Here is a 17,357-nt window from a genome sequence, read left to right as displayed (position 1 = left end):
ACTACACACCGATGCCTTGTCTAGGCGGGGATTGGGTGCACCTGGCAGTGTACCGAGCCTTGTAGGGACCGGCGCCTCCTCCTGCTCCAACCCCACCCACCGGGCCTCTCCTCTCCACCCCGCAGGTCCCGCACTCCGTTGCTTAGCTCGCCCCACCTGGTCCGCGTTTCCTCCGCCCCTCCCTCCAACCACCGCTCAGAAGCCCTGGGACCTCTGGCGGAGCGGGCGGCGCGCTGGGGGGATGTGCTCCATCAAGGCTCTGCAGAATGCGCTGAGCCGGGCCGGCAGTTACTGCCGGCGGGGAGGCTGGGGTCACCTGAGCCGGAGCCCCCTCCTTGGCGGGGGCGTCCGGCACCACCTCAGTGAGGCCGCGGCGCAGGGCAGGGAGACGCCACACAGCCACCAGCCGCAGCACCAGGATCAGTAAGGCTCGCGGGACAGGGGCAGAGGACAGGCACTCTCACTGTCGTTCCCACTAGCTTCCGAGTCCCCTTCCCCAAGGAGAGCATCGCATCTCCCTTCTCGCTTACTGGCCTGAGATGCCTTTTCCTTTAGATTTGGGGCTTTGGGCCCGCCGCGCTCGGGCGGTAACGTGCCGTCCGCCCGGCAGGGCGTTTGGGCAGGTCGGTCCTCGGGATGGTGCCTGTCCAAGGTGCGTACTTAATTGGGAACGCAGGTGGGTGCGGAGTGTTGCTTGGTGCGCGTGTCTGAGTGCAGGGCCGTGTGCGCACCGCCCATCCTAACCCTCCTTCTCTCCCCTGTCCTCGTGTTAGGGGATTAGGGGATGCGTGGGTATGGAACAGACTGCCTCGAGTCCCAGTGTTCTTGGGTCTGTGTGTGGTCTATCTGTGTTTCGGCGTGTGTGATGCTCGTGTGTTACTGGTGCGCAGATACTTGCGTATGTGTTGGGTGTGTGCGTTATCAGGGCTCTCTAATCTGTAGAATAAGGGTGGTTCTCCGATTGGTTTTTGAAGGAGGAAAATCTTTATAATGGGGGGAAGAATCATAAGACGCAGATCTCCCAAACCAGAGCCAGTCAGAGCCGTTTTATGTGCTGCTCAGGCGGCTCCCTGATTTAAGGGGTTCTCTTCCCTTGGGTTCTAACTCTGCCCGAGAGGCTGCACCTCTCTCCCCCACCACCCTGGAACACTTGGTGGCTGAGCTTCTTCGAGATGCAGAGAAGCTGAGCAGGAAATTTTGTCCTCCCCAGAAGCCAACATAGACACTATCCAAGTAGCCCCTGCTTTTTTATAGCAGGAACAGGAAATGGACCATTTCCCTTGTCATTGATATCTACTGATGACATTCAGAAAGACATGCACACCATAATTAAAGTAGCCAGACAGACTACTCTGTCCTCTACCTCACCACCATTGGAGTCCCTGTCCTGGACAGGTAACATCCAATAAGGTATTATCTATTTATTATTAATGAGAATTGTTATTATGCTGTACTTTTCCATCAGCCTCTTCTCAAGGAGACACAAAATGTTTAAACTTTAAAGAATAAACCCTCTCTCTCCTGGTCTACTCTCCATCCTGACTTTTCCCAAATAATCACCTTGGGAGAAATGGTGGTGGGTTAGAGAAAAGGCTTAACCTCCCTCACCCTCACACCTTCTGTGGGATGGGGAGCAAGAAGCATCCCTGGTTCCTCCACACACACCCTTCCTTACCCTGTGGTGTCAGGTGATGGAAGTGGTTTGCTTTGTTGTTGCTGTTGTTGTTTTAATGGGAGTATAGTTGATTTACAATTGGAAGTGTTTTTAGGAACCTTAATCCTCCTGCCTATTGCTGCCTGTGCTCCCAGGGACTTCTTGGTAAAGGCCTTGGACCAATGCTCCTTTGGGCAGAAGGAGTTGAGGGCATGGAGGGGGATGGGTTCTGGGAGTGTGACACCATGAGGGGAAGTGTTCTTGGTGGATAAGGAGGACAGCAAAGAGAAAATGCCCTGTTATTTAGGTTACTGTTTTGTTTCTTTAATATTTAACTTTATTTCTAATTATTAAAGAAAAACCAGGTAAATAGAGTATCAAGAAGAAAATCAAGATCCCAATATTAGAGGGAACCATATATCCATATTTAATATACATCCATGATTTAAACCCATATATATACTCTATATGTATATATAAAATTGAACAAAAATAGGATCATAGTATTCCTATTCTTTGGTAGCCTATATTTCCCATTTATGAACAGCTGTTAATATGATTTAATGTGGGCATGCATGATGTCATTTTAATGGCTGCCATTTTGCCATTTTAAGATTCCATTGTATGAGGTATCACAGTTTATTTAACCAATCTTCAATTTGGTTACTACATATTCTTATGCACTTGTTCAATTATTTCTTAAATTCCTAGGAAATTTTGCTCCCCAGAGACATCTGTCATTGATATTTTGTATAACCTTCTAGAGATATTTTATGCATATATCAGCAAATATATGTTGATATTATTTCCGCTTTTTACAAATGGTATCATACTATACATATTATTCTGCACCTTACCCCACCCCCAACATTATATTGCAGATCAATCCATATCTTGGTCAAAGGGTATGCAATTTTTTTTTAAATGCTTGTGATACATTCAGCCGTGTGGCATTGTTTCCTGTCTTCCTTCATTTTCCAGGCAAGGAGACCTGGCCTCAAAATATTCCTACGTACTTTCCTTCTTGAGTTATTCCTCAGATAGCTTTTTCCTCCCTTCCTCTGCCACCACATGGATCCTTTCCTCCCTATAGGCACCAGCCTCATTATAACAACTGGATTTCTTCAGAAACAGAAGAACTGCCCCTCTCCTGGTATTCCTCCTGGCCCAAAACACACACATGCCTAGTCTATGCCAAGTTCCTTGAGGGGCTTTTTATTTTTTAATGCATTGTTTCAATAGATAATATATTCATAATCATATATCAATATATCATATCCATGAGGTAAAATGTACATATTTGTATGATTCAAAATTCAAAATATATAAAAAGATATATAAGTGGGAAGTATCCCTCTTGCTTCTTTTGCTCAGCACCTGCTTCATCTCCCTAGAGGGACCTAAATCAGTCTTACCAGCTTCTTATATATCCTTCCAGAAATATTTTGTGCCTGAAAAAGCATACATATATATGTTCCCTTTTAAGCATAAATAGTACCATACTATAAACGCTGTTCTACAGCTTGCTTCTTTTAGTTAATATTATATCTTAAAGATCATTCCATATCAATACTTAAAGCACGCCCTCATTTCTTTTTTCTACATTGCATAATATTCCATCATATGAATATACCCTAATTTACCTAACCAGTTCCCTGTTGATGCACATTTAGGTTGTTTCCAGTGTTACTATTACTAACAATGCAATGAATGACTGTGAATATGTTACCTTGTAGGTATGTGAATACACTTATATGGTAAATACCTGGAAGTCAGATTGTTGGGTCTAAGGGTTTTGAAGGGTCTAATCTCAAAAAGTTGTCATATTTGGAATGAGCTGATAAAATAATTCCTCTAAATCTGTTAACATATTAATAGAAGAAATCTTGAAGATCAAAAATCTTTAGTACCTGTATTTTTAGGTGCTATAAGCCAGTGAGAGAGATACTTTAGGGAACAGGGATATTCCTAGAAATGTAACTTGGTGATTCTTTATTGAAGAGCCACAGTGTGCTAGGGACTTTGCTCAATTCTAGGAAGACAAAGATGTATAAAACACGAAGACATAACAGTGAAGCAAGGGAGATTGTCTTCTGTCAATAAGATGGTATGTTGTGTCATACCAGCAGCATAAGCAAAATCAAGAAGTTTGGGGAAGGCTTTACAGAGTTAGTAACATTTGATCTGGACCTTGAAGGATGAGCAGGACTGTGCAGGTGAAGGAGGAAAAGGTCTTTCCATGCAGAAGTTTCAGTGTAAACAACAAGGGCCAGGAAGCCTGACAGTGCCTAGGCCATTTGGGGAGCCACCTATTTATTACCTGGCATAACTGGAGTATGGGGGCATGGTGGAGAATAGGAAAGGAATGTTGGCAGGTTTTAAAGAGCCTTGAATGCCATACCAAGAAATAAGAACTTATTTTATAGGCACTGGGGAGCTATCAAAGGTTTTTGAGTAGAGAAATGATATTTGAGTTTTAGAAAGATAACTGGCACATTGTGGAAGATGGGTTGCAAGTCAAGAGAGTGTAGTAGCAGATAGGTAACAGACAACAAGGAGCTACTGAGCATCTACTTTGTGAAAGATGGTTTTTCATGGAATGGCATTTAAATTAAACCTCACATCACCCATGTGAAGCAGATATTAAACCCTCATTTTAGGGATGAGGAAACAGGTTCAGCTTTATTAAATAACCTGACTTACTATCCATATTAAGATCACAGCTATTAAAGGCAAACTCTGGTTCTTTCTACAACACCATGCTTGCACAGGGGAAGAGAAGAAAAGAGGGTGGATTTGAGAGACATTATGGAAGTAGATTCATCCAATGTTGGTTATGAACGTAAGGTATGGGAATTATCCAAATGATTCCACATTTCCGGCTTGGTCCCCGCCCTGGGTAAGTGGTAACGCTATTAATCCAAATGGGAATCACAAGAGGAGGAGCAGAGGGAGGGAGGCAAGATGATCTCAGGCTTGGACATGTTGAGTCTGCAGTGCCTATGGGACATCTAGAAATGGAAGTATTTAGAAGGCAACTAGAAGTAAATGTCTGAAGTTTAGGAACAAAAGAAAGTTAGAGAATAGGATTTAAGACTTCTCAGGACAGATGTGAAGGTTGGAATTATAGGGATAGATCAGATGGTTCAGGGAGAAGGTGTAGACTGAGGACACCTACCTGCTGATAAGCCCTTGTTCTAGGAGGAGAAGCAGGGAGGAGTTCTCAGGTTCCTGTCCTCCTCCCCTGTCTCTGCCCCCAAACAGTGATTTGTCAGAGAGTGGCATGCTGTCCCGTCTGGGTGATCTGCTCTTCTACACTATTGCTGAGGGACAGGAACGAATCCCTATCCACAAGTTCACTACTGTAAGTTCCTCTCTACCTGCTCAGAACACTGATCCCTTAGGATCTCTGGAAACTGGGGAAAGGAAGGTAGGACAAGTACAGGGCAGCTAATGGGTTGCTTCATGAGGATGAAGAATAGCTGATGATAGCAGATGCCTAGGCTGATGAGGCAATCCCATCACTGCCCCAGGTGGGATGATTCAACCCTCTGACTCAGCCTATCTTTTTGGTTCGGGACTTTGACCCAAGGGGTTCAGAAACCAGCTGCCTTGATGAAAAAGGGCAGGAAACCCCTATTAGCCTTCAAAACTGTTATATTCCATCCTTTCTTGGTCTGCAAACCCATATCTTCCACCTGTTGTAGTAGTTGGGGTTCAGTTAATTTTTATCCATTGGGAAAAATGATTAGGATTGGATTATCGTCCTTGTAGCTGACCTTACCAGGCTTCTTTCCCCTGAAGGCACTGAAGGCCACTGGACTGCAGACGTCAGATCCCCGGCTCCGGGACTGCATGAGCCAGATGCGCCACATGGTTCGAGAGACGAGCAGTGGTGGCCTCTTGGACCGAGATCTCTTCCGAAAGTGAGGGGCCCAGAAACAAGGGCACTGCTCTCAAAGCAGTTCTTTGGACACAGACTTTAACAGCAAGAAGGGATCCTGGGGATTGGATAATTCAACCCCTCAACTTTATTACTTATTACACAAGTAACACATATATATGCCTATACTTATTATAAAAGTTCAAGCAACAGAGAAATACATGTTCTCCTTTCCCTCTCTCCCCTATCCCTGTCCCTCTTCCCAGAAGTAAACGTTGTTAACAGATTAGTAGATATCTTTTAGATAATGTCCTAAGCATTTACATATATATATAGGAATATATGTAAACATACTTGTATAATTTAAGATTTAAAATATAAAGATGACCTACCATACATATTATTCAGGTATTTATTTTTTCTCCTATCCCAAGACACTGTGTCTTGGAATCTTTCCATATCATTACAACCCCTCATTTTAGAGGCATAGAAACTTAAGACCCAGAAAGATCAAGTGATGTGCCAAAGGTTACACAGCTGTTGGTCCCAAACCCGATGACCACTCACACTTTCTTTGTTCCCAACTTCCATGGCTCCAGAGTGAGTCACAGCTGCATCTCTCCAGCCCCCTACCTAACCCAATCGTGTCTGGGATGCAGGTGTGTGAGCAGGAACATTGTGCTCCTGACCCAGGCATTCCGAAAGAAGTTCGTCATTCCTGATTTTGAGGAGTTCACGAGCCATGTGGACCGCATCTTTGAGGATGCCAAGGAGCTCACTGGAGGCAAAGTGAGGGCCAGGGGGCTGAGGGATGGGCAAGGGCTCTGGACCAGATATACCTTGCTTCTCAGAGATTTCCTGGGGCTGGGAATCCAGTGGATGAGTGATGAGAAGCAGAACCTCTAAAAATAGGGACAAGGGCTTTATGTATTTTACCTGTGATTTCTAGAGCAGGTGAGGGAATCTGAAGTTTTTATGGAGACAGCTGACATAAGGATTCAATAGAACTTTGAAAGAGACCTACAGGGTAATTAAGCCTAAGAACAGAAAAGGGAAGCTGACCCCAAAATTCTCTTTGTACCTTCCATGGGCTTTACTGCCGTCTCTATACGAGTGGGGCTGCAGAAATATAAGGCCTTCTAGGACTTAAGGCTTGGGTGTCTCTAGGAACAACAGGCAGGAGGGAACCCTGTTGTCTTGCAGAAGACAGAATTTTAGCTTTTATCTAAAAGATTCTCCTGACCTGAACCTCAGCTCTGTTCCCCCTCTCCACATCCATGTCTTCATCCTGTCTCTGTTTTCTCTACCCACTCATACCCAGGTGGCAGCCTACATCCCTCAGCTGGCCAAATCAAATCCAGAACTGTGGGGCGTCTCCCTGTGCACTGTGGATGGTCAGCGGTGAGATGCTGGGTGAGGAAGGGGAGGCAGGGCACACGGGCAGAGCATAGTCCGACCCCTTTCATGGTACCTGCTTGCCTCCAGGCACTCCGTGGGCCACACAAAGATCCCCTTCTGCCTGCAGTCCTGTGTGAAGCCCCTCACCTATGCCATCTCCATAAGCACCCTAGGCACTGACTACGTGCACAAGTTCGTGGGCAAGGAGCCCAGTGGCCTGCGCTACAACAAGCTCTCCCTCAATGAGGAAGGTGAGCACTCCCTGGGCTCAGACCAGACTCATAGATGCCCCCTTCTTACCCTACCTTCCTCCCAAGGGTGTGTGTTTCTCTGCCCTTCCTGATCAGCTCTGTCACTCCATCCTCCCCAGCAAAGAGATCTTTCCCATTTATCCTACAGAGTGGGCAGGCGGTAAAGGTTTTGCTCAGTGGCTGCTTAAGACTCTGGGTGGTTTGTATTTCCCCAGGAATCCCCCATAACCCCATGGTCAATGCTGGTGCCATTGTTGTGAGCTCCCTGATCAAGGTCAGTGCCACCCTAGCCTTCTGGAAGGTACTGTTCTCTAAACCCCCTTGTTCCTATATCCCTCGTATCTGCCTGTCTCTCCAGGGAGATTGGTGGGGACTTGATTCCTTTGAGGGTGCCCAGGGGGCAGTGAAGACACAGCAAGGACTCGCAAATTACGCTGAGGATGCTAGTAAAAGGAGCTGTGTCCCGGCTCCTACCCATGAGTCTGGAGCCCAGAGCTTCCTGGCTCTGAGGGAAGTGAGCAGGTCCTGACCCCAGCCTAGGACCAAGGACCAAATGCCACACACAGGGGGAGGACAGCTCTGTTAGGTACTGATTGGCCACTTCTGGGTGAGGGACACATGGAAAGAAGGGTGAATGGCCAGAACAGGGCAGCCATTCACGTCACCTGGAGCTGTGAGTTGGCCTTGAGCAAGGGTGTCCGGCCAGCCTGTCAGCTGTAGGTCTCCCAGGGCTTGAGCAAGAACCTGAGAGCAGTGTGGGCAGCAACAATCCAGAGCCAATCACAGCCCTTCCTGGGGAAGGTGGTGTTAGGAACCCTCCCCCCCAGGGACTCACTCAAGTGTCAGAGTCCCTGTGGTGTTGACACTATAGCTGACGAATACAGGAAGCAATTGGGGGGGTGGGGGGGGGGCGGGATGGACCAGGCTCAGGCTCTCCCCTTGCTCCGGGATAGCTCTATCTACAGCCCTGTATCTGGGACCTGCCTCATCCCATTCCCATCTAAACAGGCCCTACTGACTTGACTCTCAGCTAAAATCTTTAGCTTTATTTCAGTTATCAATATAATTGATATAATTGAATATTATAATGTATGCAACACACACCGTCCTCCCATTCCCATCACTCACTCCAGTCTTGGAAATGGCCATGGGAGTCAGGGGTAGGATAGAGTAAGCCTCCAGCTTGGGGTGTAAGGAATGAGGATGGGGACCAGGAATAGGGGTGGGGCTTGGGAACAGGATTGGAATCAGGAAAATGAAAGTGGGAGTCAGGGATGAGGGTTGGCATTGAGAATGGAAATGTGAGTGAGACTCAGGGATGGGTGAGACTCATAGCTGGGGTGAGCTTATCTGTACTCATTACCTGATAATAAAATCTAAATGATTTGGTTTTTAAGATCACTAGGTATGCATGGATATAAAAAAGTCTCAGTTGTTAAAAAAAAAAAAATTGTAAAATGCAACACACACCCAGTAGCAAAACCAATCTAACACTTTATCTCCACTACATCCTTCTGACCCTCCCTGTCATCCTCCTAGGCTTAGAATACTGATATCTCTTTGTGTCTCCTTGCAGATGGACTGTAACAAAGCAGAGAAGTTTGATTTTGTAAGTTCCCTCACTGCTCAGCCCCTGGCTGCTTTTCTCCATGGCATGTTGTCCATTCCAGCTGCCCCAGTGCCTGGCTCTAATCCCACTTTGATGGTGCACCAGCCCATACTAGAAGCCTTATTTCCAGAGGTGTAGGAATCTGCTGGCGTGAGGGAAGAAAGCCTCCTGAAGTCCCTGCTGGGATAAGGACTGAGGAGTGCAGAAGGGTTAGTCGGCCTGTGTGTTTAGTAGGGGTCCTTACGCATGGGGTGCCTCCCATGCCCCTTTTTCTCTTCCAGGTCTTGCAGTATCTGAATAAAATGGCTGGGAATGAATACATGGGTTTCAGCAATGCCACGTAAGGCCCTGTTCACAGGATTGGCTGAATGTGTGTGGGGGGGTGTGTTTGAGTGTATGTGTGTGTGTGTGTGTGTACGTATGTGGGGGGCGGGGAATGGAGGAGGAGGATAGAGAGAATCTTAGGAAGAAGAAATCCCAGGGGAACCTTGGCCTTTCAGCTTCCTCTGAGCGCCTTCATCGACATTTGTTTGCTTTGTAAAAGGATTTGTTCCATTTCTATTTGGTACTTAATGAGAAAGACAGTGTGAGAGTTTGCACCTGGGCCCTTTCTTGCCAAGCCTCTCAAAGCCAAAAACCTCATTTTCCTAGACTAGATGACTAGAGCATTTTGGGTTTGGTTTTGTTTTTCACACTTTATGATAAAGCTGGACCCAGTGCTTTCTCAGGTTCAGAAGTTTTCTCCAGTATTACTGTGAGAATTAATAAAGGGGCTGATTTAGTTTGACATGTGTGATCTAGTTCTGTCTCTCTCAGGGAAGGTATTTTTTCCCCCTTCTCCTCACACCCATCCCTCAAATGTCAAGTACTAAATTGGGTGTTTGCTTCAGATTCCAGTCAGAGAAGGAAACAGGGGATCGGAATTATGCCATCGGCTATTATCTAAAGGAAAAGAAGGTAACTGGGAGAGGCCGGTAGAAAGTCCCTGGGAATTCTGCAGCTGGTGGAAGGGCAATGGGGGCTGGGGACTTCGGCTGAGGTCCTGGCAGTGTGACAGGGACCGCTGATGGCCTGAGAGAAACGCTCTCCCCTCTTCTTCCTTGCAGTGCTTTCCTAAAGGGGTGGACATGATGGCTGCCCTGGATCTCTACTTCCAGGTAAGCAGATGCCGCCATTCAGCCCAGCGCCAAGGGAACGGGACACACTGCCTTCCTTGCTCTGACCCACAAGAGGGATGCTCTCCTCCAGTGGTTCTGGCATCCTTCAGAAACACCAGGGGAACTTACTGAAGGATCAGGATGTCAAGAACATTGCTCTACACCTCAGAGCACAGCATTCAGGTCCACACCGGACCCTCACCTCTGCCTCGTCTCCGCAGCTGTGCTCCGTGGAGGTGACCTGTGAATCAGGCAGTGTCATGGCAGCCACCCTGGCCAATGGCGGGATCTGCCCCATCACAGGCGAGAGCGTGCTGAGCGCTGAAGCAGTGCGCAACACCCTCAGCCTCATGCACTCCTGCGGCATGTATGACTTCTCGGGCCAGTTTGCTTTCCATGTGAGTGCTTCTGGCCCTGCCATCCATTTGCCATGAGCCCAGAGCCAAGAAAAGGGGACACCGAGTCTCTGAAGGTGGAGAGGTGGACACTTGTTCCTGCCTCTCACTCACTAACTTCCCACCGGGCAATTAGGCCAAGAATCCTTAGGGGAGTTTGTCAGACACAGTAAGCCCCTCAAACACATAAACACATGACAGTGCAACTTCAGAACCACTCCTCTGCCGCCCCTCACAGGCTGGTGATTCTCTTCCAGGTCTCATACAGGATGTCACTTCCAAAGAGAGGCTTTTCTGACTACCCTCTCTCCACTGGGCTCTCCCTCCCACATCATTCTCTATCACAGCACCCTCCTTTTTTTCTAACGTGTTCTCATAAGTTGTGATTATTTTTGTCTATTTGTTTGTTTACCTATTTAATTGTCTATCTCCTACCACCAGAATGTAAGTTAACTGAGAGACCTTGTCCTAGTCCTAGCACATCATCAGGCACAGAATAGATACTCAGTAAATATTTCCTTACTGAAGCCATAAATTTAAGAGGGGGCAGGGGAGGACAGGAGTAAGAAAAGCTAATTAACAAGCCGAAAGGTTGAGATGGGTGTGGCCTTGCCCATGAAGTCATTTGGGATAGACGAACTTGTTAACACAGACTTGGGGCACCTCTTGCTCATCTGCAGTTCCAACTTTGTCCCCAAGGTGGGCCTGCCAGCCAAGTCAGCTGTGTCAGGAGCCATCCTCCTGGTGGTGCCCAATATCATGGGAATGATGTGTCTATCACCTCCCCTGGACAAGCTGGGCAACAGCTATAGGGGTGTCAGCTTCTGCCAAGTAAGTTACTTTGCATATAGTACTTAATATATTTTTTTTTTTTAATTATTTATTTATTTATTTATTTATGGCTGTGTTGGGTCTTCGTTTCTGTGCGAGGGCTTTCTCTAGTTGCGGCAAGTGAGGGCCACTCTTCATCGCGGTGCGCGGGCCTCTCACTATCGTGGCCTCTCTTGTTGCGGAGCAAAGGCTCCAGACGCGCAGGCTCAGCAATTGTGACTCACGGGCCCAGCCGCTCCGCGGCATGTGGGATCCTCCCAGACCAAGGCTCGAACCCGTGTCCCCTGCATTGGCAGGCAGATTCTCAACCACTGCGCCACCAGGGAAGCCCAGTACTTAATATTTTTGAATGAGAAAATAAAGCAATTTTGAGCTCCTACTAAGTGCAGGGAGGAAGTAAACAATCTTTTTGCCTTACAATTCTAGAAGTTGGTATCTCTCTTCAATTTCCACAACTATGACAATCTGAGGCACTGCGCTCGGAAATTAGACCCACGGCGTGAAGGGGGAGAAGTTCGGGTAAGGAAAACCCCAGGTGCCTTGTAAGACTATTTCAGAAGAGAACATTCCGTAACACTTCAGTAAAACCCTTGGCTAAGCATCCATGGGGGAGGGTGACAGGGTAGAGCTGGGCATGGGTGGGTTCAAAGTCACAGTTAATTTCAGATGGGTATGATTTGTTTTCCAGAACAAGACTGTGGTGAACCTGTTATTTGCTGCCTATAGTGGAGATGTCTCAGCTCTTCGAAGGTACTTCTACTCTGACCAAATAAACACAATAAAATACTCCTGGTCAGAGATCTCATTAGCCGTTAACACAGCAATATAGTTAAGTGCTTCAACCTTAGAGTCAGACTGAATGGTCAGAGACTACATTTAAATGAGTTTTTTTTAAAAAGTACAGTGACTGCCATGTGATAAGAACTTAATTAATGGTAGCCACTGTTATGATTAACCTGGGTGTTAAAAGCAGAGTCCTAGGAGGCTGGTAAGGACCCTGCCTCAAATGGATTACCAACATCAACAAATATGTACTGGGCACCTACTACAGGTAGGCAGTGATGTTTCTGGGACCATCACACTCCCATCACTCTGACGTGGGACTAACAGTCTCATCTGGATAGAGAACACAGACTGGACACGGTCTACGGATCTTGGCATAAGCTCTGTTTTGCTTTTTCTGGAACTCATCCAGTCTGACCCCACTTCAGAAAGGATACCAGTGATTCTAGGCTGATCTGGGTAACTGCAGCTACCTTCCACTCCTCTTAGGTTTGCCTTGTCAGCCATGGACATGGAACAGAAAGACTACGACTCCCGCACAGCCCTGCATGTTGCTGCAGCTGAAGGTATCTGAAGGTTAAGAGAGGAAGCAGATCCTAAGACCTTTCTTTTCTACCAAGAGTACCCCCCATTGTATGTGCCCTCAAGGTTACAAGGGCAGCAACTAGTTTTGTCCAGATGCGCTTCAGTTTGCAGGCTCTTATTGGGTGCTGCAGGGAGCGAAAATGGAAAGAGGCCTTCCCCCCTCCCCTTTTAGTTCAGACGCCAGCTGCCAAGGGTCTGTACTAATGTTAACACCAAAAGGGTCAGGATCTATATACCCTCTCATTTTCCTTCTGCCCATATTCCTAGGACACACTGAAGTTGTTAAATTCCTGATTGAGGCTTGCAAAGTGAATCCTTTTGTCAAGGACAGGTGAGTAGGATTAAGCTGAAAGAAGTGGGGGGAAGGGAGGTGGGCAGCAGCTTCTCCACCACGGCCCTCCAGCCACCACAGTTATGTATATAACCAGGGCACTCTTGATGTCTTCTTTGCCTGATCATGGTCTTTGTTCCTCCTCTCAGGTGGGGCAACATTCCCCTGGATGATGCTGTGCAGTTCAACCACCTGGAGGTGGTTAAACTGCTCCAAGATTACCAGGACTCATACACACCATCTGAGACTCAGGCTGAAGCAGCAGCTGAGGCCCTGTCCAAAGAGAACTTAGAGAGCATGGTGTGAGCATGGGGCATGCATAGTCCCTGCACAAGAAAAAGCACGAGCTGGCCACACACTTAACATATAACCACCAAACATGCTACAGAGGGCCGCACTGCTTCAGTGAGGTGGTGGGGGGGGGCAGTGCTTTCAGTGAGAGTCAAAATACCCCATTCCCTTGGCAGACAGAGTATAGAGAAGTGCCTTTGTGGACTCCTGCAGTAGAGCTATCCATGAAGATTGTGGGCTTAAGGGACAGCCTAATGGCTTAGCCCACTCCAAATCATCCCAGGTCTTCACGCAGGTCCCCTCTTCCTCTCTCTGAAGAAGCCATTATGAGAGAGAGATACTCTGGTAAGGGGCTCTAGCCACCACGCACATGTATATATCCACAGAGAAAGAGAGGAGCTATGCACCGGGCTTTAGTAGTCTGGAGAGATCTGCCCCCCTTGGCCAGGAAGTGTTGCTACTGCTAACAGCAATTTTATAGACAGAGAAAGTATTTTGTGCTCAAATAAACTTTAATTACACAAATTATTATTTTTGCTAGACCCAGTCCTTCTCTTTCTCCCCTAGGGCCATCCAGCTGCATCACCATCATAAAGGTAGAGTAAGATGGAACCACAGGGTCATACAGAGCCCAAAGAATACATATTTCACATACATACTCACCCCACTAGGTTATCTTCAATCCCAAATACTGCTTTAGGTTAACTGTATTCTGCTCCAAGTGGGGACAAGTGCTTGGGTCTGAACAGGCCCCAAAATGGATTGTGCAAGACTTCAGGCCTCCCTCCTCCCTCTGGAAGTTACAACTGTAGCAGAAATGAAGATGGAACTTCTCAAGAATAAAGTTTCTAGTACTAATCCCCTCAATATGCCCCACATGTCTCTTCCTCTTTGGTCATGGTTGTAACTGGTCCAAAGATTGCAACAGATTGACCAGGTGTCAGAGGTGTGCAAATTAAGGCAGATGGACTCAGGGTGAGGAGAGCTGCAGCTGTCTGGGGCTGAGAGTCCATAACACTGAGGTATTAGGCAAGGAGGGCTCTGTTCTCATTCTGACAGTCAGTAAAGCACTACCTGAGGGAGCCAGAGCCCAGACTCTGTATGTGCTGTACAGAAAGGGCAAAGTCATTCACTGCACCACTCCTCCAGCCAGAGGTAGAAAGGATTTACTCTGGAGAGATTCGGTAGAGCCCCCAAAACAAACAGGTTACATGTGGGCAAAGGGAAGGAGAAGTAGCACAGTGATGAATAAATTCTGATGAATAAATTCAAACAAAGCTGAAAAGTAAGACCCTAGGACTGAATACAGTCTGAGAAAGTCCTGGGCACAGAGAGGCAGAGAGACTGAAGGAAGCAAGTCAGAGAAAGTACATTCATGGTAGCCTAGGAAATTGGCAATAGTCTGGGGGAGGGGAGAGGGTAGCTGTATGCCTGGCTTTCACAAGGTAGGGGAGAGGAAGATGACAGATATTGCACAGAGGACCCATCACTGAATTGTGGGAGCTAGCAGTTGCTTGGGGCACAGTTAAAAGGTTTCAGACACTTGGATCAGGAGGCTGGCCAAGAGCGTGATTAGGGACTCCAGTGACGGACATACTAGAGGCCTTCAGGCACCTCAAGCCCCGAATGGGTCAGCAGCTCTCCATCCCAAAGGGCAAAAGCAGGCACCACTGGACCCCGGAAATCTGTCTGTAGTGTGTGGACCACAGCAACCCGGCTCACATCCACCAGACTCAGCTTCTGGGCCTCATACTCCAGCAGCAGCCCCACCTTCTCTGGCTGCCCAATGCCCTCAATAGGGGCTTTCTCGTTGGCCAACATGGTGTGCCACTTGCGCTGAGCATAGATGAACACCCAGGAACGATCGTCAACACCGATGCAGCTATCCCGGGAAATATCCACGTCTGTCACTCCTATCCGGAATTGCTGGGAGCGCTTCACTGTCACCTCCCAGTAGTGCCTGCCACTGGTAATCGCTGTGTCTGCCAGCACCACTGCCCACTCCCGGAAGCGCTCCACATTCAGGGCCAATTTTGTGGGCTCCAATCCCACCATGCCGTATTTGACACCTGTGTCACCTTTGAAGAGTGCCAGGCTGCTGTGAGCGGTCTTTTCTTCCAGTTTGAAACTGACGCCTGCGGGCAGAGCAAAGAGAGTGGATAATGACGTGCGCTAGAACTCTAGAACCAGTGACGTACACGTTCCGATCTGAAACAGGCAGTCAAGAGATCACGAGGAAACACGGAAGAGTCGGAACGTCAAGCGGGTAAGAGAGTCGGGGCGCTTTAGTATGGGCAGCCCAAGGAGCCGAAAAACACGGACTGGGGAAGCCCTGGAATTTAAAGAAACCAGAGAGCGTCCCAGGTTTGGAATCTCAAGACCAACGCGGTGGGGGAGGGGGAATGAGTCGAAGGGGCTGGAGTTGTTTCTCCGAGCGGGCTCCAGGAATAACAGACGGAAACTATTTTGGAAGTAAAAGGATATAATCCTACCTCTGCGGGCATCTACGGCGGCAACCCCCAATCGTTTGGCTCCCCAGCGGCACAGGCACAACGAACGACCAAAGGGCAGCGCCATCTTGAGCCACGGATGAACAGGGCACGCCCCCCGCCCCGCCCCGCTCCGCACTGGCTGAGACCCCCTCCATCTGCCCGCCTGCTCCCCTGGCACTTTGTGCGCGAGAGGCAGTAGCGCAGTGTGATGACGTAAGGTAGCCAGCGCTCCGCAGGGAGCCGCCATTTTAGTGAATTCTGTTCTGGTTGCATCCGGAACAGCTTATTCAATATTTCCGCGGAGAGGAATGCTGTTCACGTTTTAACTAAATAGGACGTTTAGAAAGATGGTGTAACAAGATGGTTAAAGGTATAGATTTCAGAATTAAACAATAATTGTATTATTCGAACCCGGCTCCTCTGTGTGTCTTTGGGCAAATCACTTAACTTCTGTGAGCCTTAATGTTCTTATTTGTAAAACAAAAATGTCTAGCCGTCAGACCGTAGTAAAAATTAAACGAGAGAGTTACCTAGGATACATCTTGACAAATAGCAATCACTGGGTAAGTGGCAGTTGTTCTAATAAATATTAAATAAGTGTTGGTTTTGTGTTTTCAGGACTGGCAATGGAAGGTTTAACTCAGTATTTGGTTTTCTCAGGTGGGGGAACCCGAGTTTGCTCAAGATTTCAGCTAATGCCTTTTTCCCGAAGGCAGAATCCACTATCACCTATTGGAGAACTCTCAAAATCTCTACTCCGTATTTCTCTCCTGAGTTCCAGATCTGTATATCCAACAGCCTGTTGGACATTTCTACCTGAATGTCCCCCAGTCACCTCAAATTTAACATGTCTAAAGCTAATTTCGTTTTCCTACACAGACTGGTGAACTGCAACCCACAACCAGACCTTTGCCCAGGCCAGAAACCTGGAAGTCCTTCACTTCTTTGTTTCCCTCACTTCACATATCTGATTGTTATTAAATTCCTATCACATTATTTTTCCCCTGGACTGCTGCACTGGCTTTCTAACTGGCCTTACCTTCTCTCCAGTGCTGCTGAGGGAACGTTTAAACAGGTAGCTACCTACCATTAGGTTGTGAATTTTTTTTTTCTTTTTAATAAATTTATTTATTTTATTTGTTTATTTTTGGCTGCGTTGGGTCTTCGTTGCTGGACGCGTGGGCTTTCTCTAGTTGTGGTGAGTGGGGGCTACTCTTCGTTGCGGAGCGCGGGCTCCTGTTTGCGGTGGCTTCTCTTGTTGTGGAGCACGGGCTTTAGGCGCGCAGGCTTCAGTAGTTGTGGCGCAAGGGCATGTGGGATCTTCCCAGACCAGGGCTCGAACCCGTGTCCCCTGCATTGGCAAGTGTATTCTTAACCACTGCGCCACCAGGGAAGTCCGTGAAATCTTAAGAATGGGGTTTAAGTCCCGTGTTAATCTGGGCTCCAGGGTGTCAGTATTCCCCTTAGTACAGAGTAAGTGTTCACTATTTTTGAATGAATAAATGAATGAGTGAAAAGGGAGTTTTGGGACTTCCCTGGTGGTCCAGTGGTTAAGAATCCGCCTTCCAATGCAGGGGACACGGGAGTAATCCTTGGTCAAGGAACTAAGATCCCACATGCCATGGGGCAACTAAGCCCGTGTGCCACAACTAGAGAGCCCACGCGCCGGAACGAAAGATTCCGCAGGCCGCAACTAA

The 17,357-nt window shown here is 47.6% G+C and overlaps 2 protein-coding genes across 5 annotated transcripts; one reads left to right on the top strand and one right to left on the bottom strand.

Moving 5' to 3' along the window:
* The first annotated feature begins 62 nt into the window (after window positions 1-62).
* GLS2 (glutaminase 2) lies at window positions 63-13,696 on the top strand. 4 transcript variants are annotated; one of them, XM_059936202.1, is made up of 18 exons: window positions 64-423; window positions 4,919-5,018; window positions 5,459-5,580; window positions 6,197-6,326; window positions 6,859-6,938; window positions 7,023-7,186; window positions 7,402-7,460; window positions 8,763-8,795; window positions 9,077-9,135; window positions 9,686-9,752; window positions 9,902-9,952; window positions 10,174-10,350; window positions 11,047-11,178; window positions 11,605-11,697; window positions 11,867-11,928; window positions 12,451-12,527; window positions 12,814-12,877; window positions 13,027-13,696. In XM_059936202.1, exons 1-18 carry the CDS (start codon window positions 242-244, stop codon window positions 13,181-13,183), a joined length of 1,809 nt encoding a protein of 602 aa, XP_059792185.1. In that variant the 5' UTR covers window positions 64-241; the 3' UTR covers window positions 13,184-13,696. The 4 variants fall into 4 exon arrangements, with proteins under 4 accessions (XP_059792188.1, XP_059792185.1, XP_059792187.1 ...); XM_059936204.1 differs by having other exon boundaries at window positions 335-652; XM_059936205.1 differs by lacking the exon at window positions 10,174-10,350 and having other exon boundaries at window positions 63-423.
* On the bottom strand, window positions 13,662-15,783 carry SPRYD4 (SPRY domain containing 4). Its single transcript, XM_059936208.1, has 2 exons — window positions 15,661-15,783; window positions 13,662-15,303 (listed from the first exon to the last, which is right to left on the bottom strand). Exons 1-2 carry the CDS (start codon window positions 15,743-15,745, stop codon window positions 14,765-14,767), a joined length of 624 nt encoding a protein of 207 aa, XP_059792191.1. The 5' UTR covers window positions 15,746-15,783; the 3' UTR covers window positions 13,662-14,764.
* Window positions 15,784-17,357: the final 1,574 nt, after the last annotated feature.

The sequence above is a fragment of the Balaenoptera ricei genome, chromosome 10 (assembly GCF_028023285.1).
Source record: "Balaenoptera ricei isolate mBalRic1 chromosome 10, mBalRic1.hap2, whole genome shotgun sequence".
Classification (NCBI taxonomy): domain Eukaryota; kingdom Metazoa; phylum Chordata; class Mammalia; order Artiodactyla; family Balaenopteridae; genus Balaenoptera; species Balaenoptera ricei.
This window is presented reverse-complemented; position numbering and strand designations above follow the sequence as displayed.